This window comes from Hyperolius riggenbachi, chromosome 4 (assembly GCF_040937935.1).
Source record: "Hyperolius riggenbachi isolate aHypRig1 chromosome 4, aHypRig1.pri, whole genome shotgun sequence".
Taxonomy (NCBI): Eukaryota; Metazoa; Chordata; class Amphibia; order Anura; family Hyperoliidae; genus Hyperolius; species Hyperolius riggenbachi.
The window spans coordinates 414,123,452-414,149,264 of record NC_090649.1 but is presented as its reverse complement, the minus strand read 5'-3'; the positions used below and the strand labels follow the sequence as shown (position 1 = coordinate 414,149,264).

General features: G+C 44.9%; 1 protein-coding gene across 5 annotated transcripts in view; it reads right to left on the bottom strand.

Annotated features, from left to right (window-relative positions):
- The window catches only part of USP34 (ubiquitin specific peptidase 34), a 240,088-nt gene that overhangs the window by 34,723 nt on the left and 179,552 nt on the right, over positions 1–25,813 (bottom strand). For all 5 annotated transcript variants that reach the window (XM_068232384.1, XM_068232385.1, XM_068232387.1 and 2 more), the window contains 17 exons: positions 24,817–24,980; positions 23,604–23,669; positions 21,187–21,333; positions 21,042–21,098; positions 20,059–20,136; positions 16,278–16,372; positions 13,194–13,366; positions 9,603–9,756; positions 8,633–8,711; positions 8,477–8,530; positions 8,295–8,390; positions 7,078–7,142; positions 6,921–6,996; positions 6,212–6,259; positions 1,769–1,834; positions 1,583–1,663; positions 389–474 (listed from right to left, as the gene is read on the bottom strand). In XM_068232384.1, the coding sequence (XP_068088485.1) occupies positions 389–474; positions 1,583–1,663; positions 1,769–1,834; positions 6,212–6,259; positions 6,921–6,996; positions 7,078–7,142; positions 8,295–8,390; positions 8,477–8,530; positions 8,633–8,711; positions 9,603–9,756; positions 13,194–13,366; positions 16,278–16,372; positions 20,059–20,136; positions 21,042–21,098; positions 21,187–21,333; positions 23,604–23,669; positions 24,817–24,980 (1,585 nt within the window). The remainder of the gene's footprint in view (positions 1–388; positions 475–1,582; positions 1,664–1,768; positions 1,835–6,211; positions 6,260–6,920; positions 6,997–7,077; positions 7,143–8,294; positions 8,391–8,476; positions 8,531–8,632; positions 8,712–9,602; positions 9,757–13,193; positions 13,367–16,277; positions 16,373–20,058; positions 20,137–21,041; positions 21,099–21,186; positions 21,334–23,603; positions 23,670–24,816; positions 24,981–25,813) is intronic.

Here is a 25,813-nt window from a genome sequence, read left to right as displayed (position 1 = left end):
TATGGTAATTACTGGTATGTCGATGCCCAGGGGGTAATTTTGGCATCGGCGGCGCCCAACAATTATCGTAAGTAGGCGAAGCATATGTCTGCATGGGGGGAGCAAATTTAGCAGTAAAGACGGCGTTTATATTGATGGGGATTGTGACGCAGGGGGTAGGTTAAGGCTAGACACTATTAGAGGGAGGGATCAAGTGAGAATAGGGTCAGGTTAGACTATAGTAATAAAGGTTGGAGTGCAGTGTAAAACTTGCACTGGCGTCCAGCGCCTACTACACAGTGTGCACACAATCGTGGGGCAGAACAGATGCTGGGACACTAGCCACTATACAGTATATTTGGAACTAGACTGTTCATCATACGTAGTTCTGATTAGCTTGTACACTCACCCATCCTCCATGCCTGGCTGGAGATAGAGGTGGGCGTGCGCAGATCGGAGCCTCTGAATGACATGTATACACAGACGCTGGAACATCTGTCACAGACATAAAAACATCAGCATTTAAGGGTATGGAAAGCAACAAGAGAAAAAAAGTCCAAAAGCTACTACTAAACTAGCTACAAAACACAGCTAACCCTACATGCAGGGATGAGAAAGATTGAGATTATGAAAAAAAAATGGTGTGCAAGGAGTTCAGGCTGTGCAAGGAGTTCAGGCTGTGTAAGAAGGGGTTAACTCACCTAGGCCGAGCATACCTCCACGCTGCTCTCCATCTCCTGACACTTCCGCCTTCACAGCGGAAGTTCCGGTTTAGAAGGTGGAAGTGTTGCGGCGTGGTGCGGCAGGAGTTAATCCCTTTTTACACCATACGAACCTTCCGCACACTCCAAGCTGATTCACAAAATAGTTCTTGCTCATCCCTGGTTGTTTGTTTTAACAACAGACCTAACGCAGATATATATTTTGTTAAATGACAAGCTGCTCCAATCCTTTCAAATTACCATGGATATAATGCAAGTCCATTGTTAGAGAGTATAACACAGATGTTTTCCATCCAGAAACAAAGGTGCCCATACAGCAGAAGATCGAGCAAGAGATCTGTTGCCTGCCCATACACTAAAGGCCTATTCCCGATTGATTTCAGCATGAATCAGTCTTGTGACGCCGCCTCATGTAAAGTGTTCCCTCCTCGAAGCAGTATACTCTACTTGTCCGTCACTGGCTCTGGGCTCCATTGGCATACATGCACCCTGGTTGCCGGCGTATACATGGGCGCCTGTGTGATGTCACACAGGCGCCCATGTTAGTGCATGTAAAGTATACTGCACCGGGCACCAGGGGAACATTTTACATTAGTGGACACATGGCCGGGGGTTCTGTTGCTCGCCACAATATCACATGCAGTTACCGCCATGCACCCGATCGAGCAGGTAGGCCCTACATCTTGCAGCATGTCCGACCAACACGACTGATTTGGGCCTGAAATGTATTGCATTGTCGATCAGGCATGCACTTGGCGTCACAGATTTTCATCAGATTCAATTATAATAATCAGATCAGGTGGTTGATCAGTCGCCAAAATCGTCTGATGTATGGCCACCTTGAGCGAGATCAGGCTGTATAAAAAAGATATGGAACAAACCTGTCTGACAATCTGGTTTGGACATTTGATAAGGATCTGCATAGGCCACCAGTCGTCATCAGCCATTCGATCCAAGAACCACTGAAGGGGGAAAAACAAGGCCCATAAAAACAAGGCAATTTTATTTCTGTATTTAAAAAAACTAAAAAGTTCTGAACGTTCAAGACACAATATATCTAATCTCACCTCGCAGGCAGCCTGGCTGTTATTAAACTGCTTTGTCAACAATTCAATCCACTGGAGCATCGTGGGCTAAACACAAAGAAAACCACTTTACTTACATTAAATACAATGAGGCCTACTCAAACACTTAAAAGAGACACTAACTATGAAAACTTCTCCTGTGGGGTACTCACCTCGGGAGGGGAAGCCTCAGGATTCTAATGAGGCTTCCCCCATCCTCCTCTGTCCCACGGGGATCTCGCTGCAGCCCTTCAAAGCCGGCCAGACAAATCCATCAGCCTGTTCAATATTTTCCTTTCCAGGCTCCAGCGGGGGTGCTGTTTCAGCTTTCGGCTCCAAAGTAGACGGAAATACCCGATGTCAGTCGGGTCCATTCTACTGCGCAGGAGCTGGAGACTTGCGCCAGTGCAGTAGAATGGACCAGACTGAGATCGGGTATTTCCGCCTACCTCCGAGAGCAGCGCCGCTACTGCGTCTGCGCTGGAGCCAGGAAAGTAAATATTTACATCGCCGACGTTCGGAGGGGCACAGCGGGACCCCCGTGTGACGCAGTACGACGGGGAAAGCCTCGATAGGATTCGGAGGCTTCCCCCTCCCGAGGTGAGTAACCCCCCAGGGGCCGTTTTTTCTCAATACAGGTTTTCTTTAATTTGTACCTGAGATGAAGACCTGCAAGATATGCAATTCATACATACTTCCTCCAGCACCCTTCGGGCCTGATCGCTCCCTTGCCGCCGTCCTCCGCCTTCTGGAACCTCCGTAAAGGCTCCCGTAAGGTTGGCCAGTCAGGGCATGCGCAGTGCGGCTGTGTGCACTCCCCCATCATGCTCCTGTTTCTGGGAGCGTTCTACACCCGTGCAGTAGTACTTCACAGGTACAGAACGCTCCCAGTCACAGGAGCATGACGGGGGCATACGCATGGCTGGGCTGCGCATGCGCAGTAAACCCCGACTGGCCTAACTTACAATTGCCCTTACGGACGACCCAGAAGGCGGAGGAGGGCGGTGGGTGACGGATCAGGCTGAAGGGGTCTGGAGGAAGCCCCAGGTATGTATGATTTTTATAATGCAGGTCATCTCAGGTTCATTTTAAGACTGAACTTATTTGTGCATTTCTAAATTGCTATGCAATGTAAAAATTCACAAAGATCCAGCAGCACCAGGTGTAGAATTACAGATATTTTATTTAGAACATGTCTACATGACTTATGTCCTTTATCAAGCTGTTAAGAGGGCTACATACTTTCTGATCAAGAACAGCAGTCCAAAACCGCTCTGTCACGCTTCCCATACTGACCATGCAGCTCAAGTGTTCTGATTCCACTAGCAAAAACTGAGGAATACCCCGACAGCTCATGGTGACCCATAACTACCTAGAAAGTATAAAGGGCTTAAAAAGACCAAAACATCCCTCTATTAAAAAGCAATGCTAAAAGTAATTTTGCCTTCCTAAAACCTTTCATCTTAAAATACCCTCTGTTTTAAAGTAAACCGAACTGCAAAATAAAAGTCAAAATAAACATACACATGTCATACTTGCCTTCCATGTAGTGTGCTTATCTCTCTCCTTTCCCGCGTCCTGTTTGTCCATTATAATCCATTGAGTTCTCCTTCCTCAAATTAAAAAATGGCAATGACCCTGTAACAGCTTCTGGGTCAGTACTGTGTTAACATGTAATACCGCCCACTTGAGCCATAGAGAAATATGGATATTACACCTTGCACATCAGTTTGTCCTTTCAGTTAGAACTTGCAGCAAATTAAATAGTGGAAGAGGTCCCTAAGGCTTTCAGCTTCCAGAGAAACAAGGCTGACTAGATCTAGTCAAAACTAATAGGAATTATTGTTATGGTGCCCATACAAGGTACAATTTTTTTCATCCAATCTTACCATTTCTATGTAAACCACCCTGGCGTTCTGATAAGATCGCCAGGGAGGCTGCGGGAGGGTTTTTTTTTAACCTCCTGAGCGGTATGGACGAGCTCAGCTCGTCCATCACCGCCGGAGGCTGCCGCTCAGGCCCTGCTGGGCCGATTTTCTTCAAATAAAGTGCAGCACACGCAGCCGGCACTTTGCCAGCCGCGTGTGCTGCCTGATCGCCGATTCGCCGCGAGCAGCGGCGAAAGAGGGTCCCCCCAGCCGCCTGAGCCCTGCGCAGCCGGAACAAAAAGTTCCGGCCAGCGCTAAGGGCTGGATCGGAGGCGGCTGACGTCAGGACGTCGGCTGACGTCACTCCGCTCGTCGCTATGGCGACGATCTAAGCAAAACAAGGAAGGCCGCTCATTGCGGCCTTCCTTGTTTATTCTGGGCGCCGGAGGCGATCGGAAGAACGCCTCCGGAGCGCCCTCTAGTGGGCTTTCATGCAGCCAACTTTCAGTTGGCTGCATGAAATAGTTTTTTTTTAATTTAAAAAAAACCCTCCCGCAGCCTCCCTGGCGATCTCAATAGAACGCCGGGGAGGTTAATAAAAAAAAAACTATTTCATGCAGCCAACTGAAAGTTGGCTGCATGAAAGCCCACTAGAGGGCGCTCCGGAGGCGTTCTTCCGATCGCCTCCGGCGCCCAGAATAAACAAGGAAGGCCGCAATGAGCGGCCTTCCTTGTTTTGCTTAGATCGTCGCCATAGCGACGAGCGGAGTGACGTCATCGACGTCAGCCGACGTCCTGACGTCAGCCGCCTCCGATCCAGCCCTTAGCGCTGGCCGGAACTTTTTGTTCCGGCTACGCTGGGCTCAGGCGGCTGGGGGGACCCTCTTTCGCCGCTGCTCGCGGCGGAGCGCCGCAGAGCGGCGGCGATCGGGCAGCACACGCGGCTGGCAAAGTGCCGGCTGCGTGTGCTGCACTTTATTTGAAGCAAATCGGCCCAGCAGGGCCTGAGCGGCAGCCTCCGGCGGTGATGGACGAGCTGAGCTCGTCCATACCGCCAGGCTGGTTAAAGGGAACTGCCTAAATTATCCTTTAAGTCAGTGGCGTAGCTAAGGAGTTGTGGGCCCCGATGTAAGTTTTACAATGGGGCCCCAACAAGCACTCTATACATAACAATTGATACGGCGTACCTAATCCTGCCAAGGACAATCACAGTGTCAGAGGTGCAAGAAGGGGATGGGTGACAGTGTGAAGGATTACTACTATTCAATGCATCTATAGACATGATTATTATGAGCACAGGACCAATAGAGAGCTAATACTGTACCCCAAGGGCCCCGATCCGGTGGCTACCTCTGCAACCCCTATTGCTACGCCCCTGCTTTCAGTATATTCACTTAATTTACCCTTACACTACATAGAAATGGTAAGACGATGAAAAAAATCGTACCGTGTGTGGGTACCATTAGAAGAAAATGGTGAGCTTCTGAAAGGAACCGACAGTGCGGGTATTTATGCAATATCCATTTGCAAGTACACCATGTGTTAATTTTAAATAAAGTTTACTCAGTTCTGCTTCCCCTTAAGAAGGAAAAGTTCATATTGGATATATATGAAACAGAAAACTGGGGTTTTCAAAGGGTCATCATCAGTCTCCGTTCTTGTTCAATATCAATCTCCTTGATTGCAGTCATGTAAGTATGGATGGGTTACAAAAGATTCAATCACAGAACCAAAATGCCTGACACGGGTTTCACGGCCAGAAGCCGCCTCCCCAGAGGCACACAAATGTGTATATATCAGGAGTAACCGGATTAGAGGGACCGCAATCTGTGATGCTGTAAGTACGAGGTATAGCACCAAGGTGTGCTCTCCACAGTAGCAGAGTGTGTAGGAGAAATCGCTCTTAATCCGGTTACTCCTGATATATACACATTTGTGGGCCTCTGGGGAGACGGCTTCTGGCCGTGAAACCCCCTGTCAGGCATTTTGGTTCTGTGATTGGATCTTTTGTAAGTCCATACTTACATGACTGCAATCAAGGAGATTGATATTGATGAAGAATGGAGACTGAAGAAGTTGCTTTGAAAACCCCAATTGTCTGTTTCGTATATATCCAGTGTGTATTCTGGGGTGGAACTGTATTGACATATTTTATCTCCATTTTCTGGCATTTACATTTCATATTGCTACCTAATAGTTGAAGGTAAAATATCAGAATGACACCCAGGCAACAGGCAATTTTTAAAACTAACAGGTCAGTTTCGTATTCCTCACACTTTTGTCTAGTAGCAGCCTTTGTAGTCACAAAGGCTGCATGGTTCAGTATCTGTCAGACTGCAAGGGGCGGGGCCCAAAGTATTAAGTCTACAGCAACAAAGTCTGGCTTGCAGGAAAATGATAAAAGAGGGGCTCATTCTAAGGTAGGTTAAAATACATTTATGGGACATTAGCGGAGGAACTTGTACACACAAAAATCTCAACCAACGAATTTAATCAAAAGACTAGCAAAACTAATACCCAGAGCTGGTTTTAAAGAACACAAAGGGAATTTTGTCGACACCTAAAAGACATACAATACCTTTTCTTTTGAATGGATGAAAGTCTCCAACACAAATGATGTGCTTAGCTGAAAGAGAAGAACATAATGTTAATTACTAAAACATTTGAAGAGAACCTGCAGGGGAAGCCTCTGGGTCTTAATAAGGCTTCCCCCGTAGTCCTGTGCAGCACCAATCCAGCGCTGGCTCCCTCGATCAGCAGCAGAAGGCAATATTTACTTTTTAGACCCAGCGCAGGTGCAGTACCAGCTCCCCCCTCCGGCTGTGGAGGAAATAACCAAGCCTGAGTGGATACCACTCTGCTGCGCAGGCGTCTTGCACCTGTGCAGTAAAGCAGACGTGATGAGGCGTGGCTATTGCCGCCAGAGCCGGAGGGGGAAGCTGGTACTGACCCTGCGCTGGATCTAAAAGGTAAATATTGCCTTCTGCTGCTAATTGAGGGACCCAACGTTGGATTGGTGTTGCACAGGAGGACGGGGAAGCCTCATTAGGATCCAGAGGATTCCCCTCCCGAAGTACGTACTCCATAGGGCCACTTTTTTCCCTTACAGGTTCTCTTTAAGATAAATATAAATGAGTGCTTAAGGTATGAAAAATGCATGTAAAATCACCAGTAATTCAATAATCATAAATTAGAGAGAATACTTAAAGCATAACTCTGGAGTTCAAACTAATTCTGTGAGGAGAAAATAGTCTGCAACAGATTGATCTGCAAACACAATATTTTACCTTGGCTGTCATTAGAGACACTGCTTTGGGGTCTGGTAAAGTGCTGGGGATGCTGCTGCAAAGCTGCCACATAAACCTGGAAAATAGAAGGTGCATTATTTCACTCCTCTAAAAAAAGGCATTGGGAAATAATGCTATAGAGAATGAATGCACTTACCCAAAATAAGTGTGCTCGAAAATGTTTTTGTCTTGGAGAAACTGCATATTGTCATGCCATATCCACTGAAAATAGAGAAATAAAAATAATTGGAGTCGTAGAAACCCTTAAATGAAACAAAGGACAGGGATTTCTAGTCAAAACTCAGTTTTGTCTCATGAACATATTCATGTCAGATTCCTAATCTAAATTATTAATGTTATATCCCCACAAGGAAGGTGATAGAAAATGGGATTTCTGTACTTGGGAAATATAGATCCCACTCATTCCATTCTTTTCACAGTGCACTGGGTGGTCTGCTCCCACGCCGTTGTCCCAGTCCTCTCCGTTGAGCCACTTCCAGCCTCAGTAGTCTCCAACTGAGCCAGTTGGGGACTACTGCGCATGCATGGTCCTGAGCGCACGTGAAATCATGCTCCTGTGGCAAGGAGCAAGTGCAGTTAAGACTAACCGCGCTTGTGCAGGACGCACCTGGGAGCACGATTGGGGGGCATGCGTGTCTGGGACAACCCGGCTGGATTGCAGACTGCACTGTGGATCATCTGAGGAGACCTTATCGACAAAGAGGGAGGCAACGGACTACAGTGGGGTGGAGGAAATCCCAGGTATGTACAAATGATTTTGTTTCAAATGTTCTAGGTTTACTTTAAGTGCATCTACCTCAAGTTGTCTGCAACTCACTTTGTGGCTGGGTTAACTGGAAGTTTTGCAATTGCTCAGAGATCCACATACAGTGGTTTTCCAGAAGCAGGCAAGGCATTCCATTGCTCCTTGGTTCAATTTTTTCATTGTAGGTTCCTTCCGACAGTGGATAGCAGTATGCATGGATACTAACTGGTCTGTGCCAACTGACTTTCCTTCCTTGTACTACTTTTGTTAAGTATCAACCACTGCATATCAAGAACACCCCACAAGAAAATGTAATCTTGCAAGAGATACTCTGACCACGTAAGTTAACTTTCACTTAAAGTCGCTAAAATCCTTTTCGGCTTATTTACCTACTATGAAAATATTGCCTTTAAAACCTGTTTACTTAGCACCTAATGAACTTCACCCCTTGAGACAAGGGCCATTGATGCATCATAATCAAGGTTATTCTCCTTATCTGTCAGTAGTTTCAGCATTGTGGCTAATCATACAAAACCTGTAAGCTGCACATGACCAGAGCATACTATGTAGTAAGTATCAGAATCTCAGTAAAAAAAAAGCATAAATACCTCTAGCAGCTCTGAAGAGACATCAAATTTCACCTCCTTGCTGGTCTCCTCCTCCGGCTCCACGCGTTTGTAGAACAGCATGTAAGCACTGTGAGTCTAAGGAAACAAGACGGATCTGTTACCAGTTTTAATTACATCACACACTGAAAGCATTTAAGGAGTACAGTTTTATGGAAATATACCTTTTCAAAGGAGAAGTCCATAAATTTATCAGTGACCGAATCATACGTCTTTGTCTAAAAGGAAATAAAAAATGTTATTTACCAGGTAATGTAACTTTTCTAACATGCATTTTTTTTTAAGGTGAATGAGGATTTGAAATTATTACATTAACTTACTGTCATTTCACCACCAAAGCATTCTGAAGCAAGCTGAGCTGAATCAAACGGCTTCACTTCGGCATCATTAAAAAGATACCTAAGAAACAGAATACAACAGTGAAGCATGAGAAAAGATCTTAAAGGTCATTTAATACAAAAGCACTATTGCCTCTTGGTCCATGATTTGTCTTTGATAAAGGGTCAACTTCCCAGTAGAGACCTCAATCCTGCAACTGTCTCAAATGCCTCCTGTAGCGCTTTATCTACTCTCTTGATGGCATCTTGGTTGCCCTTGAACAGGTGACACATCTTACTAGTAATTAGGTAGCAGCCAAATCAAGGCAGCTCTTATTACAATCCAATAGGACCAGCTCATGGAAGTGGAAGCATTATCTGGGGAGAAAAGGGGCCCAATATAAATGATGGAGGGCAGTGGACCAAAAAAAGACTACTGTTGAATTACTTTGATCTCCGTGACTTTTTAAAACAATTTTTACTCCAAGCAGTCTCAGTAACTAACATTACTAACATGTTGTCAGACACATCCTGTCTCAGCACTCAAAAATAATCTTCATTGAAATGGGTTCCCATTTTTGGCTGCATGTGTGTGCAAGGAAATCCAGGCAGTCTTCTAGTTATCCTTGGCCATGTCTTCCATTCTCTCTGGTTAAGTCATACATGACCTTAGGCCTAACAATAGGCAAACAAGGAAGGAAATATAGGACTTAAGCAAGGTTCAGCTCCAATTATTTGGGGACCTGCTGGGACTCAAGAGATACCACTTTTAGAAGACTGCCCAGGTAGTAAGGCAGTCTACTAAGCAGCCTTACTGTCGGTGCTTTAAGACATTCCATGGTTGTTGGACACACCAACCACCTTCATGAACACAAAATTAAGTTTAGTATTTATTCAAGAACAGCTACCCAGCTAAAAGCACATTTTCCTCAGATTAACAAATTATTTTTTGTAGAGATATAGCAGGGCTTACCACTTGTTATTTTTATATGCGTGTGGGTTTACAATATCCTTGATGAAGCTGTAATAATGACCACCATCAGCAGTACCGGTGTGAACAGTAACTCCTATCAAGTCGTACTCATAGCTCTCAGTTTCTTTCACATCATCACCTTCATCTTTGAAGCCTAAATGAGCAGCAACAAGTCAATGTTAAGATTAATACACTTAATGTGGATTTAAAACAAAGGTTGGCAAAGTAATAAGCATAATAGTCACACAAGAACTTGAGGGATAAAGGAAAGACTTTAGGTCAAATTTCCAAAATGCTGACCACACCCTGGCACTATTTCCCACAGGTAGTGAAGTGTGTGGCCTTTCACCACTGCCAGATGTCTGTTGTCACCTTTGGACTCCAGTGGATCAGTTTCCATTCACTAGAGCTAGGCAGAGTGAATATGTAGAAAGAGCATATACTGCACATAACAGCATATACTGTTAAAGTGTACCTGAGAGCAGGAATCAAACATTTTATACTCATCTGGGGATTTCCTCCAGCCCCATGAGCACTGATGCCCCCCCCCCATCCTTTCCATTGGCTCTGTTCCGCCGCAAGCAGCCCCAGTAACTGGCTCAGTTGCGTCAGTCGAGCTTTTCTGCGCATGCGCGGACAGCCATGCATGCGTAGAAGAGCTCGACTGATGCAACTGAGCCAGATTACTGGGGCTGATTGCAGCTGAACAGAGCCGCCAAGAAGCACGGCGAGGGACGCAGCAGTGCTCATGGGGTTGGATGAAGCCCCGGGTAAGTATAAAATACTCCTTATTCCTGCTCTCAGGTACACTTTAAGTCTATGAAGAATGAGACTCCTGTATCTAGGTAGCAGTAATTAAGTCTAAGCCCAAAGACAGTGATGGGTTGGCTGACAGGAGGAGGCTGTAAACCCCACTACTTACAGAAAAGACCAGCAGTGCTAAAGTAAACATTCTGTGAGATATATATATATATATATATATATATATATATATATACACACACATGTGTGTGTACCTACGTGTGTGTGTGTGTGTGTGTACCTACGTGTGTGTGTGTGTGTGTGTACCTACGTGTGTGTGTGTGTACCTACGTGTGTGTGTGTGTGTGTGTGTGTGTGTACCTACGTGTGTGTGTGTGTGTGTGTGTGTACCTACGTGTGTGTGTGTGTACCTACGTGTGTGTGTGTGTGTGTACCTAAGTGTGTGTGTGTGTGTGTGTGTGTGTGTGTGTGTGTACCTAAGTGTGTGTGTGTGTGTGTGTGTGTGTGTACCTAAGTGTGTGTGTGTGTGTGTGTGTGTGTGTGTGTGTGTGTGTGTGTGTGTGTGTGTGTGTGTGTGTGTGTGTACCTACGTGTGTGTGTGTGTGTGTGTGTGTGTGTGTACCTACGTGTGTGTGTGTGTGTGTGTACCTACGTGTGTGTGTGTGTGTGTACCTACGTGTGTGTGTGTGTGTACCTACGTGTGTGTGTGTGTGTACCTACGTGTGTGTGTACCTACGTGTGTGTGTGTGTGTACCTACGTGTGTGTGTGTGTGTGTACGTGTGTGTGTGTGTACGTGTGTGTGTGTGTGTGTACGTACGTGTGTGTGTGTGTGTACGTACGTGTGTGTGTGTGTGTGTGTGTGTGTACGTACGTGTGTGTGTGTGTGTGTACGTACGTGTGTGTGTGTGTGTGTGTGTGTGTACGTACGTGTGTGTGTGTGTGTGTACGTACGTGTGTGTGTGTGTGTACGTACGTACGTACGTACGTACGTGTGTGTGTGTGTGTGTGTACGTACGTGTGTGTGTGTGTACGTACGTGTGTGTGTGCGTACGTACGTGTGTGCGTACGTACGTGTGTGCGTACGTACGTGTGTGCGTACGTACGTGTGTGCGTACGTACGTGTGTGCGTACGTACGTGTGTGCGTACGTACGTGTGTGCGTACGTACGTGTGTGCGTACGTGTGTGCGTGTGTACGTGTGTGTGTACGTGTGTGTACGTGTGTGTACGTGTGTGTTTGTACGTACGTACGTACGTACGTACGTGTTGTGGTGTGTGTGTGTGTGTGCGCGTTGTGTGTGTGCGCGGTGTGTGCAGTGTGTGGTGTGTGTGCGTGGGACTTGCCTGGGACTTCCTCCAGCCCCTTGTAGTCTGTAAGCTCCCTCCATGCTGGTCTGGAGCACTCCAGTCTGCCGCTGTGGAGTCTGCAATCAAGCTGGGTTGTGGGTGCTACTGCACATGTGCAGTTTTACCAAGGGTCGGCCGGTGTGGTGTGTGTGTGTGGTGTGCAGTTTTACGGAGGGTCGCGCCCCCCCCACCACCACCGATTGCATGCTGTGCAGGCACCCAGCAAAAGGAGAGTACCTTTACCGGCCTCAATTGGGGACTTTACCAGAGTTGACAATGGCATAACAGAGGGGGCCAGAAGGACGACGGTGAGGGAGCAGATGGACTACAGAGATCTGGGGTAAGCCTCAGGTAAGTTCAAAACCTTTTCTTTTCATTGTCTCAGATATACTTAACCCATTCAGGTTCCGTCGTTTTCACGTGAGAAATGTTCACCTCCCATTCATTAGCCTATAACTTTATCACTACTTATCACAATGCACTGATCTATATCTTGTTTTTTCCGCCACCAATTAGGCTTTCTTTGGGGGTACATTTTGCTAAGAGCCACTTTACTGTAAACACATTTTAACAGGAAGAATAAGAAAAAAATGGAAAAATTCATTATTTCTCAGTTTTCAGCCATTATAGTTTTAAAATAATACATGCCTCCATAATTAAAACTCACGTATTGTATATGCCCATATGTCCCGGTTATTACACCGTTAAAATATTGTCGCCATACATTGTGATAGGGACATAATTTTATTTGGAAATAAAGGTGCATTTTTTCCATTTTGCATCTATCACTATTTACAAGTTTAAAATAAAAAAAAAAATATAGAAATATTTCATCTTTACATTGATATTTAAAAAGTTTAGACCCTTAGGTAAATATTTACATGTTTTTTTTTTATTATTGTAATGTTTTGTTTTTTTTTATACTAAAAATTTTATTAGGGTACTTTTGGGAGGGTGGGAGGTAAACAATAGATTTATAATGGAAATGTGTGTTAATTCTGTGTTGGTTTTTTTTCCAGGTGTAGTATTACTTTTTGGCCACAAGATGGCGGCCATGAGTTTGTTTACATGACGTCACTAAGCGTAGCACGCGCTTAGAGTGACGCATCAGGAAGAAGACGGCCAGAAAAAGCTCAGCTTCCGAGAGAAGCTGTCGCTTTTTCAGCGGGGGAGAGGAATCAATGATCGGGCTCCGTAGCCCGATACATTGATTTCTTGGCTACCGAATCCGCGGCCGGGAGTGCGCGTGCACGATCGGCCGCGGGGGCGCGCGGTAGCGCGCATGGTTCCTGGACGTAGAAACTACGTCCAGGAACCAAAATAGGTTAAATAAAATCTACAATTTTCAAAACAGAAAAACATCTCTTACATTCTGCAAGTATAAATTCAGTATTACGTTACATAAATAAAACAAAGGCTGTTATGCACTAAACAGAATTGCAGTTTGGACTATCACTACAATGGCTACCAGCAGACACAATACCTTCTATTCGGTCATTCTTTCCCATTAAAAAATCCTCTGTGTATGGAGTCATATCTAACCGCAGAGGGAAGGAGAAATGAGTGTTGACCTTCTCCTTCATCATTGTGACCATGTTAAAGGTGTACCGCATTGTGTTAAAGCTTAATATCCTTGGCAATTTCTTGAAACAAGCCCTGAAAAACATAAGATGACAAAAAAATTAGGTTACGAGTGCCTGTGCACAGAAGTTTCTCTATCTGGGTAATGTGTGGCTCACAACTCCTCTGACAAACAACCTTCCCTAATGGACATGCTTTGCAAAAGCACAGCAGAAAATACAGTATAGGACAGCTATACTTTTCTCCGATTGCTCCCTTCTTCAAAAGAGTTATGCTGACTGCCAATGCAGGTCACAGAGCAGAACATATGGGAGTTCCCATTGCATTAGTGTATTTAGTTTCAGCCAGTTAAGCTCAGCTAAACAAACGTTTATCGTTTTAGTAAATATGTCACATCAAGTTTGATAGATAAATATCGCTGGGTGTCCTCAAACCATATATTTGGTGGTAGCATGTATATAATATGTTGTGAACACCAAAGCTATTTGAGCCCCCGCGGCACCTTGTATTTAGTGGCACAGGAATGTCATTTGGCACCATCAACACCACTATTTGACCTGATCAGGTTGATTGCTCACTAAATTGTTAAGTTAATAGGTACCTTGAGGCTAGAAACCCACTAGGAGAGCTTTTCTGAGCGCTTTGTGATTTGAAAAGCTCTAGCTAATGTAATGCTATGGGTGTGATCCCACTAGAATGATGTGATTTTATAAAACTCCCCCATAGCATTGCATTACCAAGAGCTTTTTCAAATCACTCACACTTACAAAGCGCTCCCAGTGGGTTTCTGGCCTAAGAGTAAGCCCAGTAATAAACCCTCCAAAAAACAGCCTGATAATGAAAAAGCATGGAGTTCAGCTGCAGAGCACTATTGTTCTCAGTAAGTGGCTGTATGGCCACTTATAACCACATGCCCGCCACTGTCCCTGCTATTTTGCTTGGGCACCTGCTATATTTTGGGGTGCAGTTTAGTTACATTGTAATGCAACTCCACTGACCCAATTTTACTTGGGTGCCTATGGAGCCCGCTTTTTATGTAGCTGGTAATTTCTAACTTTAACATGGTTGCCTATGGGAGCGCCCAAATTTACTACCTTCCACTTACATGCCCGTACAGCAGTTCCATTGGCGTGGAAACTGGCTTGTAGTCGAGGGAGTGCTCACACCTTGCGAAGCCTGCATGACGTTTTAAGGGAACCTAAACTGAGAAGGATATGGATTTTTCCATTTAAAATACCAGTTGCCTGACTCTCCTGCTGATCCTGTGTCTCTAATACTTTTAGCCACAACCCCTGAACAAGCATGCAGATCAGGTGCTCTGACTTAAGTCAGACTGGATTATCTGCATGCTTGTTTCAGGTGTGAGATTCAGCCACTACTGCAGCCAAAGGGATCAGCAGGCTGCCAGGAAACTGGTATTGTTTAAAAGGAAACGTCCATATCCCTCTCAGTTAAGGTTCCCTTTAACTAGATTAGCAGTCAGGTGGATGAGGTGGTGAATGGCCATAGCCTCTTTTCACTACTCACAATCTCTGCTGCAATGCAGAGCTGTGCATACTTATTTCGGCAAGCAGGTGCATGGCCACAGTTGCCCTTAAAGGAAACCCGAGGTAAGTGATATGGAGGTTGCCATATTTATTTCCTTTTAAGCAATACCAGTTGCCTGGCAATCCTCCTGATCCTGTGTAACACTTTTAGCCATAGACCCTGAACAAGCATGCAGCAGATCAGGTACTCTAACTCAGGTTTTACTGTATTAGCCATATGCTTGTTCCAGGGTTTTGACTCAGGCACTACTTATGCCAGAAGATCAAAAGAACTGCAAGGAAACTGGCATTGCTTATAAGGAAACAAATATGGCAACCTCCATATCTCCCTCACTTCGGGGTCTCTTTAAGGCAGTGTCTCTCAAACCTGTCCTCATGACTCCCCAACGGTGCATGTTTTGCAGGCAGCATCACCTATGCACATTCCAGGTAGCTGAGACACTAATTACCCCACCTGTGCATAGGTGATGCTGCCTGCAACACATGCACGGTTGGGGAGTCACGAGGACAGGTGTGAGAAACATTGGCTTAAGGACAAGGAAGTCCTGACTGCAGTATGTATACAATACAACCTTATATGTTGTGACCCTGTTTCAGTTACCACAATATCAGGTTTGACATCGGGTCACCTTAATCTTCTCACTGAAGACAGAACACTATAAAATGGGGAGAGGTCCTTCATAGATTAGAGAATGGTAAAATGGGCCAGTGCTGTTTCTCAGAAGACAGTCACTTACTTGTCTAATTCAAAGTGTGAAAATACAATTAACAAAGACCAAAAGGAAGGAGGCGAAAACACTTTTCATACTTTATATCATTTAGTGTGAGGTAAATGAAATTGTGAAGAAACCCTATAGCATGGTGAAAGCAATGACAAGTCCATGTAAGACACTGACTGCACTTACAGTCTGTTCCAACACTTACCTGGTCTGTGTAAATATGGTGCAGCATGCAACACTGGCAGCCTTAGAGCAAATCTGACCCACAGCCTGGACACAGGAGCTTGACCCGAACAGAGTAACAGGTTAATCCTGCTACGTCTACACTAACATCGCAACCCACTCATCTACCACACTGCCAGTATGAATGGATGGGATGGTGAAGGAGAGGTCAGTGTAGTGCAATGTCACAATGTGGGTGGAGAGAGGTGCAGCTAGCCATTACACCCAACCAGCTCCAAGAGAGCAAGCTGCTGGATGGATTTGCACAGAACTTGGATTAGGGGAAACTACACCAAAGTAATGCAGATCAGGTAACTGACGGCACTGACTGTGGACTCAGCGTCTGGTATGAGACTGTTTACTTTTAATACCTATATCTTACTACAAGGTACCTTTAAATCCAGTGGGAATAGGAGCATAAAATACAGACCTACATTATTGGTTATTGAATAACACAGAGACAGTAATAAAACAACCAAATAGAATGCTTCATATCACCTTTTCTCCGCTCGCACCTTCTTCCCACACTGGGAACATGTGTACATGTTGTCACCTTCCAGAGTGTCTTTGATGGTGACTTCATCCAGTGACTCCTAAAGTGAGGACAGTGGTGACATTTAGATGTTTGAACTTTATTCCAGAAGAACACAGGATGCAGTGCTTTCTCCTGGCAGTTAAAAGTGAATCTGTAGTGTGTAGTATACATGCATTCAATGGGTCCTCTACTTATAGCAAGTTACATAGTTATTTGGGTTGAAAAAAGACATACGTCCATCGAGTTCAACCAGAGAACATAAAGTTATAATTACCTGCTGTGTCTTTACCCCCAAATCCCTCAGCGCAGAGACACCCCCTCCTATGCTAAAAAAAATGCAATGGTGATTTCTCTACTTGGGATAGAGAAAACACCATGGTGGGGGGCGGGGCTACGGGAGGGATTTGAGGGATAAAGAAACCGCAGATAATTATAATTTGCAATGCATAAAATACCGTATTTTCCGCCGTATTAGACGCACTTTTTCTCCCCAAAAAATGGGGAGAAAAAGTCCCTGCGTCTTATACGGCAAAGGCAGGTAATCCCCGACTTCCGAACGCCCGCCGATACGAACCGCGACCCGCCGTCACGTCGGGGATTCCCTGCACTGCCCCGTGTGTGCCCATTGCTCCCCGTGTGGTCCGCAAACACCCGCCGCCTCTTGTGACTATGTTCCCCCTGGGTGGTCCACAACTGCTGCGTATATGTCCGCAAACACCCGCTGCTTGTTTACATGACCCCCCTCTGTGTTCCGCAACTGCCCGCTTGTGCCCTCACTTGCGTCGCCGCTTTCCCCCGGTGTAAATAGCTGGACCCCGCTCATGTTACCTAAGTCAGTGCCTTCTGCAGAGATCGGAGACCCGCTTGTGCCCTCACTTGTGTCGCCGCTTTCCCCCGGTGGACCGCGCTCATCTTACCTAAGTCCGTGCCTTCTGCGGGGATCGGAGACCTGTCTTCACTTCCGCACTTCAGCTCTAGTAATTGCTTCTGCTGCGTCATCAGCAGAAGCCTTCACTAGGGGGAGCCGCGTGTTTGAAGACAGGTCTCCGATCCCTGCAGCACTGACTTGGGTAAGATGAGCGCGGTCCACCGGGGGAAATCGGCGACACAAGTGAGGGCACAAGCGGGTCTCCGATCCCTGCAGAAGGCACTGACGTACGTAAGATGAGCGGGGTCCAGCTATTTACACCAGGGGAAAGCGGCGACGCAAGTGAGGGCACAAGCGGGCAGTTGCGGAACACAGAGGGGGGACATGTAAACAAGCGGCGGGTGTTTGAGGACATATATGCAGCAGTTGTGGACCACCCAGGGGGAACATAGTCACAAGCGGCATCACGGGTGTTTGAGGACATAAACACGGGGAGATACACGGTAGGCAGAATGGGGACACCTAGGGACAGAAAGACACAGACTAGGGACATAATGAAGACAGCAGGACACGTACTGGGGACATACAGGGAACACCTGGGGACAGCAGGACATACACTATAGGAACAGCAGTGAACATTCTGGGGACAGCAAGACACACTAGGGACATACTGGGGACAGCAGGGTATGTACCAGAGACACACTGGAGTCATACTGGGGACAGCAGAACACACATTAGGGACTTACTGGGGGCAGCAGGACACACATTAGGGACATACTGGGGGCAGCAGGGAACATACTGGGGACAGCAGGACACACACTGACATACTGGGGACAGTAGTACACACACTTGGGACAGAAGGGGACACAGGACGACACCAATTGGGGGAGAACATCAACAAGACGCTCCTGGAACATGGACGCACCAGGTTTAGTATATTTATTTTTTTCCTTGTTTTTTGCCCCCTAAACCTAGGTGCGTCTTATATTCCGGAGCGTCTTATACGGCGTTAAATACGGTACACTGGACTTCAACAAGAGATTTACATACATTAATGATTACTATCGAAATCAAAAGTTGTTTTATCTTTTACTACTACAATCCATAATTCAGTGCTGCGTAATAGGTTTGCGCTTTATAAATTCAAATATTAAGGTGATCCACTTTCTAAATAGGACAGCCCAAAAACATATACAGGTAGTCCCCTGTTTACAGACGCCCAACTTACGAACGGCCCGATCCCATCGCGATGTCATTTCCATGGGGGAAGTTTGAAAAGCGGTTTCAATCGTCCCGACTTAAGAACGAATTCAAGTTAAGAACAAATCTACAGTCCCTATCTTGTTCTTTAACTGGGGACTACCTGTACTACAAACCTACTGGAGTGTACGGAGTACATAGAGCCCCAGGTAAGCAGAAGTATAAAGGTTGCATCTTTTATGCCTCAGGTACACTTTAGGCTTTACAGTGAGGAAAAAAGGAACACAGGCTAGTTCTAAGTAGTATTGGGACTATACATACATGTTAATCTCATGATGTTCCGTTACGTGTCACGCCTAAGGTAAACTTTATTGTAAAAAAAAACAAAAAAAAAAACCTGATGGCACCAGCCAACACCAAAATAAACTGCTTATTTTTTGCGTTTTCTAAAAGAGGAACAGCCGTTTTGTTTTATCTTAGGATTAGAGCTTACATCTACCTCTTGGTGGAAATGGTTGGGCAGGCAACTATGCTATGTCTTCCAGCACGATCCCGTTACTGACAGGAATCTATCTCATGTGTGCCACACACTAGGAACAGGTTTCCAATAGATTTCAGAATGACATCTATTGGAAATTGATTTAAATGGATTATTGGACCATTAGATCCAATGCAACTCTATGGGCCCTGGTGGCAGCAGCAGATCCATCTAGATTTTCCATCCTATCAAATAGCTCACATCGATCAAAATCCGCCACAAATTGATCGATTGATAGATTCGACCAGTGTATGGGCCCCTTCAATGACTGCAAAATGAAAAGTTTTGCCTTAATTGACCTAGTTGTTCTAAGACAATCTTATAAACTCAATGAATTTAGTCAGGTCATTTACCCCTGAGTATGGCTTTTAAGGTGGCCATACATCAGGCGACTTGGCGGCCGATCGACCATCCGATTCGATGATTATTGAATCTGATGAATATTTGTGCCGCCAAGCGCATACCCGATTGACAATGCTACCAATATCAGGCCGAGCATGTTGATCGGACATTCTGCAAGATGTTGGGCTGTCGTGGTTGATCTGGTTCAAGGTGGTAACGGCGAGCGTCTTCGGGACGAGTGACAAACGCAACAAAACCCTGGTGCTGTCCCCCAATGTATAAATGTTCATGTATGTGCGCATTTATACATTACCTGTCCTGTGTCGCGATGCCTATCCGTTTTCTAAATCCACATGGCGTGTGTGACATCACACATGCACCACGGCGGCAGCGTGTATGCAGCCAATGGAAGAACAGCGGATTGGGAAGGACAGGTAATGTATAAATGCATACATGCACATTTATGCACTGGGAGGACAGCACTGGAGGGGGGCTTTGTCACGTTCGTAGATGTATGGCTACCTTTAGATTTTTGCAAAGGTCTGTGTATAACTATGAAAAAGGCTGCCTCTTTGCAAGAATATGGATACCAGAATGTGACAGAAAAACAACTTAAACATGCAGATTTAAATGCAGGTGATCAGTGCATTTTGAATTTAACTTTCTGCCCCACCCCACCTTATTAAAAAATAGTACTGCCTGGTATGTATATGTTAAAGTAGCTCACCAACACCAAGTACCATATGATGCTGATCATAAGTGAATTGAAAATTCTGTACACAGCAGTACTACTCACATAGATGTTTTTCATGTCAGCCACCTGACATCTCACGGTGTAGAATTCTTCTGCTGTTTGACTTACATGCTCACAGTCCTGATGGAACATAAGCAAAGTAAACATACAAATGTATCATTTTACATATTTATATTGGGCATTTTACATATAGGGAGAGCCGTTTTCCTGGCACTTTAGATTTACAGATGGAAAAATTATCTGGAAGCTGATTGCACGACTGAAGGGTACTGGTCTAGAAATTGAGAGCCAGGTAAGTAACTGCATTTAAGATCCGCTCGCAACTCTGCATGTAGCTCGGAAGGGGGATGCCTAATATCAGGGGCACACGTGTCTATCTATATTGGGGAAGCTGCCTAATAACGGGGGGGGGGGGAGGCACATGTGGCTACCTATAATGGAGGGGCTTTCTAATACAAGGTGCACATGAAGCTACCTACAAATTAGGGGCTGCCTGAGACCTTGGGCACACGTAGCTACCAATCGGGGGGGGGGGGGGGGGGGAGCTGTCTAGTACTGGGGGGGGGGTTCACTAGGCTACCTATACATGGGGGCTGCCTAACCTTCGGCCACACCTAGCTACCTATACTGGTGGGGGCCTGCCTATATTTCAGGCACATCTGGCTACCATATATTTGGGAGGGGAACCACTACGGCCACTAGTGCATTACACGGTTACATTACAGTAAGCTCCACCCACACGCTGTCATGTCCACATCCATTTTTGCCACGGCGTGCAACACTCACTTCTATTCTGGTCTGGCCCGCCCACTCAAACCCCATTTGGTCCTTGAGTCAAAAAGTTTGCCCACCCCATATCTAGAGAATTGCTGGATCAATGAAGCATTTGGCAAACATACAACATTTAAAACCACCTTTCTCTTATAAGATTAAATTTAAAAAAAAAAAATAATTACAAATTTGTATCAGTCTTTCATTCACATTTCCCTTACAAGACATTTGAAGATATAAAGAAAAATACCTACCAATGACACAACATTGTTTGTAATAACGCCTCCAAATAACGTTTTCACTGTGTTTTTCTGTAAAGCAAAGGAAAAGTAATATAGTTAGTTACAACACAAAACCTGCTACAATGAGCTACAGTGATGGCAGACAGATCTGGCTCACCAGCTCAGGAGACATCTCTTCAATCTTGGTTATGAGGTCGGTGAAGAACTCTGTCATGTCCTTCTGCTCTCCCGTGTTGAGCGGCTGTTTGTCCATAGTGTAAGTCTTGCAGAACGGCCTCGGGTTGTAAGCTTTGCACTCACTTTCCTGATGGAAAAAAACACAGCACTCCGCTTACACTACCGCATGCAAATACCAAACAGAGTAGCGATGGTCAGGAAGATGCCAACAATTTCACCTTGCATGGAAATGTAATGCAGATCACAGGCAGCTTGAAATTGGATTAATCAGAGTATTAAAAGAAAAACACTTATTGAACTTTGGCACTGTGGTTGTAGGGAACCCGAGGTGAGGGGAATATGGAACCTGCCATATTTATTTCCTTGTAAACAATGCCAGTTGCCTAGAAGCCCTGTTGATCATCTGGCATGAGTAGTGTGAGTCAAAACCCTGGAACAAGCATATGGCTAATCCAGTAAAGCCTGAGTCAACGGAGTCAGAGCACCTGATCTGCTGCATGCTTGTTCAGGAGTCTATGGCTAAAAGTATTAGAGACACAGGATCAGGTGGACTGCCAGGCAAATGGGTGTCGATTGTTTAAAAGGAAATAAATATGGCAGCCTCCATATCCCTCTCACCTCAGGTTCCCTTTAAGCAGAGATACAGTTGTCGGCAGGCAGAAGGTACCACACTGCCCGGTCCGGTTAGCATGCTCTGACCAATGACCAAGAATGATGAAAGAATGAACGGGTCAGGACTGCTGGGTCCGTTGCTTTATTCAAAGTGCTCAATGCATAATACAGTACTTGTGCAATTGCAAACAATGCGGCACATACTAAAACCTCACTCGTTTGCTCTGGGCGATCAACATGAAAAGGAACTTTGCCCATGAAAATACCACTACTTAATGTGTACATGCGAAATTGCCGCCAGGAGACTTTGGCACAGGATACAGCCAATATACGACTTACCCTACTCCTGCACAAGTTCCCGGTGGCGTTAATTACTATTTTCCCTCCAGGTCGACGTGGATGGCAGGGAATTATGTAATTCGGCTGCCAGCAATACTGGCGGCCGAATTACAGTTTTTTAAAAGTAACTTCAGCTTCGTCTTTTGACAGCACCGAAGTTACTCACTGTGCGCTGCTATAGCTGTAATTCTTATTACGGTCTATTGTGGCGCCATGTTCACTACTTAATAGCTCAAGAAAAAAAATGACTCGTACATCGATCACGATGATAGGCAGATTCGACAGATTTTTTTCTCATCAAATCTGACGAGATAGAGAGAGACCTGTTGGCTGCCCATAGACCGCAGGCCAATTCCCTATTGATTTTTAGCATGAAATCTCTTGGGCCTGGTGATGCTGCATCTGCCGCCACCCATTGTAAATGTGACCCCCTGCCCGTGCATTTATGTTTTACTGGTCTGCGGTCACCTACTGCAGTGCGCATCCATCTTCCACTTCCGTATTTACGCCTTACATACTGCCAGTGTATAACACGTGTGACGTCACACACATGCCACGTACTACCCACCAGCAGCGCATGTGGCGTTCATATTCACAGTGCGAGGAAACAGCAAACTTGCATTTGTCGCTCGTTCTAATACTGCACTCTGTTACTGCCATGCACTCAATCCATTACTTTGGCCCGAGATTCACCCGCATGTCTGATCAATACATGCAACCATTTTTGACCCAAAATTGGTTGCATCTTTGACCCAATAATTATTGAATTGGATGGTTGATCGGCTGCCTGATGTATGGCAACCTTTAATCATTTTTTTTTGGTATAAGAAAATAAACATGATTGTATACAACTTAAAAATAGTTCAAACATTCATACCTTTCAGATGACCAATCAAATAATGTATCATTCATTAACCTCCTTGCCGGTTATCCAGAGCTCAGCTCGGGGTAAGCCGCGTAGGAGGATTTCTCAGACCCCGCTGAGCCGATTTTCACAAATTTCGTTTCCTGCACGTAGCTGCGCGCAGTTTCCGATCGCCACCACCCGCCGCGCCGCACCCCCCCCCCCCTCCAGACCCCTTGCACAGCCTGGCCAATCAGTGCCAGGCAGCGCTGAGGGGTGGATCGGGATTCCCTATGACGTCCCGACGTCATTCTGACGTCCCGACGACGTTCTGAACGGGATTTCCTGCTTACTCTGATCGCCGATGGCGATCAGAGTGGATAGGGAGATGCCGCTTGTCAGCGGCTATCATGTAGCGAGCCCTGGGCTCGCTACAGGATTTAAAAAAAAAAAATGTAAAAAAAAGTGCTGCGCTGCCCCCTTGCCGCCAGAATTGTAACGGCAAGGGGGTTAAAACTGCCAAAGTCATATATACCAATGTATGAAAAAGTATAAACACATGCCAATTATGAAAAAGTCCATTCCAGGCAAAATTAACTTACCATTAAATATGTAAACATTTTTTGGAGCTCCAGCAGGGTGGTCTTGTGTTTAATATCATCAGAATACTGCAAGAAATAATGATAAACAAGCATGAGGAACTAACAGTATAAATTATTTTATCCAGCCAAAACAAAAGTTTCTCTACCTATAGCTAAAGTGATCATTGTTTACTCATCTATATATTTGTGATGAGCAAAACGAGTTATCTTAAAATACAAATCTCCACTGACCCAGGAAGAAAATAAAAACTGAGCCACGCTTCTAGGTGTTTAGCTGTTGGTTAAAGAGGAACTATCAAAGAAACTGTCCTATAGAGCTTTTAGCCAGCAACACTAGAAAGCTTTTCAGAAGCCTCTGATGACTGCCTGAGTGAAAAATGCTTTGTTTATAAAGTTTTCTAACAGATTGTGTCTGTCGGGGCTAGAGCTGTACCATGTGGATAGGTTCCACTTCTCTGTCACTATTCACAGAGGATTTACTGTTTTTCTCTGCCCTGCTTACACCGACCCACAGCTGCTTTCTCACAGATCATATGAGAATAATTTTTAGCTACAGAGAAGGATCTGAAGAGAAGGAGGCTTACTATTCCTGTTCTTGGATGCTTTTCCCCCATTCAAAATGAGCTCATCCTGGCTGTAAACTCTGCTTACTTTACACTGCCAGGCAGAGAGAGACACACACAGGAACACACAGAGCTGCAGCTGAGGAGTTATTTAAAGCTATATTTCCACTTTCTAGCATTCTGAAGACATTTATTTTACAAGATTATAGACAGTGAGGACTGTTTCCGCATGCTGGATGTGCTGGACACAGTCCTCCATAGTAATGCCCACATTCAAAACTTTCTCTGTAAATGTCATATTTTTTTCAAATAAAAAAATGAAATGATGAAAAAAAGCATTTGTATTGCTATTTGCTAGTAATGACTGGAATTCTGTGTGCCATTTAGAATTTTAGTTAACTTTGATAGTTGTCCTTTAATCAACCATCTGCTTGTTAAATGGTCAGGCTTTAATTGGCTATATTTTTTTCAAATACCTGGGTCAATGGAAACTTATAGGAGTGCAACAAAAAAAATTAAAGGCAGGAAAAAAAAAAAACCCTGCTTTATTTGCTCATGAAGATGCAGTTACTTTAGGTTTGATTACAATGAATTCACCCTTATTAATTGCAACATAAAATTATGATTTTGCTAGCTCTTATGTTGGTTACCTTAGCAGTAAAGATGGCTTGCCTGGCCTCCGGTATCATGTACAACTGCTGAATGGTAGATGCCAGATAGCAGGTGGCTCCAAGATTGGTGAGTCCAACAAACCTGCATTCAGCTCGCACATCATCATGTGGCCAGTAGTCCCATTTATAAGGGGCATGGGAAGCTGTGGTGCAAAATAGACAGAGGTAAACAGTGGAAGACAATCATGAATAAACAAACTTTCAAATCAACACCTTATGGATCCCACCTAAAACTGAATTTGCTGGTTGAAAAAAGACTTGTCTAACTTTGTAAGACTATTTATAGGTAATAACATGGACTAACAGGAATAATCATCAATGGAAAGCATTTACACAAGCACACATGGTTTTGCCTACGGAACAGATGGCAGCATTACTACTACTACTGAGCTCGCAAAACATTTATCAGGCGTACATATGTACACTTTATTTTTGCAGAATCGCACACAGTTAAGTTATGGGACAGCAGATCATTGAAAAGAAAATGCAAACCCACAGAAAAACCACATAGAACAGTGTTTGTTTTTTATTCTTTTTGATGTCAAGTCTTAAAGTAAACTTTCAGTCCTCTTAAAAACAATAGTTGCTTGGATGCTATGCTGACTCTTTCGTCAGCGGTGGAATCCCAGCGATTCGCACCGCACTAGTGGAAACGAGCCCTAGGCTGCCTTAGCAGTAACCCCAACTCTGAGCTGCGGATTTCCACCCCAAGCTTGAGCGTTAACCCCGAGCTGGATCCAAGGGAAGTGAGTAATCTGGAAGAAGGCTGCCACAGATCTATCTAGCAGTATGATTTTTTTAGGGCCTAAAAGCGAATGGAAATATTGCACCGCTTTTAGACAAAATCTGGAATTAAAGTGGACCCAAACTAAAAATACAAGATTTCAGAAATAAAATCTATTTTCTAAATGATAATAAATAGCAGCCTTTTTTCAGCTGCATGATAAGTATAAAATATTTGACATTTATTGGAGGA